Source organism: Bombyx mori, chromosome 22, assembly GCF_030269925.1.
Source record: "Bombyx mori chromosome 22, ASM3026992v2".
Lineage (NCBI taxonomy): Eukaryota > Metazoa > Arthropoda > Insecta > Lepidoptera > Bombycidae > Bombyx > Bombyx mori.
The window spans coordinates 9,020,361-9,023,073 of record NC_085128.1 but is presented as its reverse complement, the minus strand read 5'-3'; the positions used below and the strand labels follow the sequence as shown (position 1 = coordinate 9,023,073).

The window sequence follows — 2,713 nt, the reverse complement described above, 5'->3', positions numbered from 1 at the left end:
CCACCAATGTGCACAATGTAAAACGTAAATGAAGAAATTCATTTAAATCATAATTAAATCAAACGTCATTCGCAGTTTTATATTTTACTTTGGATGACGGTTAAATTATCTACATCAAACAAAAGCTGTTTGCAAAATCAGAGATAAACGGTAAATGATAATTGAAACTCTCAAATCGAAATTTTAGGCTTAATGTTTATTCATCAAAACATACATAATTGAATACACAAAATTATGTAACACGGGTTTGTATGGAGCTTCGTCAATGGCCAATGTTGAAAATCAATTACGAGGATTCGCTCTTCGGTTGGATGGTACTAGGTACTGCTGTAGAGAATGGGTTGAAATTGTTGTAATATTGGTTGTTGTAGTTGTTGTAAGGATTGTATCTTCCAGAATTGTAGGGATTTCTTGAATCGTAAGGGTATCTGGTGTTGTAAGGCCGGTTGTACTGTCCAAATTGGTTGTTGTATTGGTTGCGGTAGTCCGTCGGGTTGTACCGGTTGTAGTTTGGCTCGTAGACCGCGTTAACCTTGTCTACAACAACCGGTGCAACAACGGGTGCTTTACCATCACTGGGAATGTGGGGACCGGTCGGTCTAAAACCTGTGAAATTGAAAGGGTAAATAAAATATCAATGAAACAATTTCAATGACGGAAAATATGACGTCAGATTTTCCATGCAGACCAAAACCGGACAAAAAATTCGTACCGTTTTCATCAGCAACATAGGAAACTTGGACTGGCGTGCCATCAGGAGCGACGTACGAATAACTTCCTTGGACAACCTGTAATAACAATGTAATAATAACAATAATAATAATTTAATAATCATATTATTTAAAAAAATCATAGAGCAGAATTCAAAAATCAGTGAATTCAGAATTCAAGAATTCAAAATTCTAAAAACATGGCTATAGTAACCATCCTATTTCTGTCGCGAGTTAGTCCCGGTTCCAATAAGAACATGACAAACGTTATTGCAATGCAACCAAAATCTTTACGAGCTCCGATATCCGAAAAATACAAGGAAAGCATCGCCGCTTCTGTATAAAAAATGTATCCAACGATGCGAAAGCGACTATTGTTTTCGCGATGACAAAATATTGGAGATATCTTATACCTTTAAACGAGCAATTCTTGTATCTGATAATCTGAATCTCGGAAACGGCTCCAACGACTTTCATAAAATTTAGTATACAGGAGATTTCGGGGGCGATAAATCGATCTAGCTACGATTTATTTTCAGAAAATGTTGTTTTATTCGTGTTTTCAATAATCAGCTTTATCGATAATCAACTTTATGACTCTTCCCGACATCTATTGGCGAATAATAATACCATTTTTCTTAATTGAGGGCAACTAACCGCTTTAAAGACACAACAAGATGGCGTTATCAAAAAAAAAACGAGCAAATCTCAGATATCATCTAGTTCAGAGTTATTTGTGTACCACAATAGCTCACGGACTTGAATTACTGCTTTACGCCGTAAAGCCAGTCAAGCGTTTTGAAGGAGTCTTGCTATTGCTCTAGATGCCCAGATGAGCTCACGTGGTATTAAGTCGTAAATAAACAAGTCCAGCGTTTTAAAGCAAATAACATATAAACACGGTCACATTCATTTAATTTTGTACTAATAAATCAAAACGAAGCCAGCAGAAGTCTCGCGGTGGCTAACCATTTAATACTAGGTAGGCGAAGGGCTTGTCTGAGTTTCTAAAGCAAATTAAACCAGACTTTATTATTATTTTTTATCTTCTAAATTACTTGAAATCGTTGCACTCGCAAATTCTAATAGAAAATTATAATAAATTGAATAATCTACGTAATTTTTTAATGAATCATTCATGAAATAATGTTTCTCGAGACTATTTTAAAATTATACGTTACCTGCGTTCCTTGGGGTTCACCAGCGTTGTCGACGTATGTGTCTTTCAAAAATCCGTTTTCCTGAACTTGCTTGCCATCGCCGGTAGTAAAACTGTAATTTTCAATTCATTAATGCTTGTTTGCTATAACCGTTGTATATTTTTATACGACAGCTAAAGATTGTAATTAAATAATATTTTCTGAATTTGGCATCGGTTAAAAACACGCGGTTAAAAATTGTGAATTTCATGTGAACTTTAAATTATGATTCGTTTTCGATCATAGCAGTACTTCACAGAAAAAATCTCACAAACACCCACCTGAAAGAATAAGTTCCGTCTCCGGCATTCTCGCTGGAGTACGTTAATATTGGCACATTCACACCATTATATTCATTATAGTATCCTTTATTGTAATACTGGTTATTGTAGTAAGGGTCGTAAGTCGGGACTGGTGTAGACACAACCGGTACAACGGGTGCAGTTGAAGGACTTGCTTCTGGAACGGGCAGGGTTTCCGGCTCGCCCCACGCGAAGCTACAGCAGACAACCGCTAATGTAATAAGCCGCAACATTCTGCAAAAATTGCCATATTAAAAAATCTCGTACTTCAATTCCAGCACTAATTTCCATCAACATCAAAAGTCAGCTCAAGAACTAAGAACATTTAATTTAAAAAAAAATCACTTTTAATGGAATATAATATTGAATTTAAAAAAAAAATACAGTTTTAAGTTTTACCTAAAGCTATCCAACGGAATACGTTCTCAAACTGCTACTGCTGCCTCACCGTTTATATATAATCTATATATAGCCAGTAGGGTTGCTTACAACTCAATTTTTT

The 2,713-nt window shown here is 35.6% G+C and overlaps 1 protein-coding gene across 1 annotated transcript; it reads right to left on the bottom strand.

Annotated features, from left to right (window-relative positions):
* Positions 1-286: 286 nt before the first annotated feature.
* Positions 287-2,444, bottom strand: CPR53 (cuticular protein RR-1 motif 53). Its single transcript, NM_001173233.1, has 4 exons — positions 2,191-2,444; positions 1,892-1,982; positions 713-788; positions 287-606 (listed from the first exon to the last, which is right to left on the bottom strand). Exons 1-4 carry the CDS (start codon positions 2,442-2,444, stop codon positions 287-289), a joined length of 741 nt encoding a protein of 246 aa, NP_001166704.1.
* Between the last annotated feature and the right edge of the window lie 269 nt (positions 2,445-2,713).

What these genes read in the sequence shown, in the direction of transcription:
- CPR53 (NM_001173233.1), bottom strand. Translation starts at nt 2,444, where the DNA reads ATGTTGCGGCTTATTACATTAGCGGTTGTCTGCTGTAGCTTCGCGTGG. An exon ending in GACGGAACTTATTCTTTCAG is followed by an intron (nt 1,983 to 2,190) that starts GTGGGTGTTTGT and finishes TGAAAATTACAG; the next exon opens with TTTTACTACCGGCGATGGCA. An exon ending in CTATGTTGCTGATGAAAACG is followed by an intron (nt 607 to 712) that starts GTACGAATTTTT and finishes TCAATTTCACAG; the next exon opens with GTTTTAGACCGACCGGTCCC.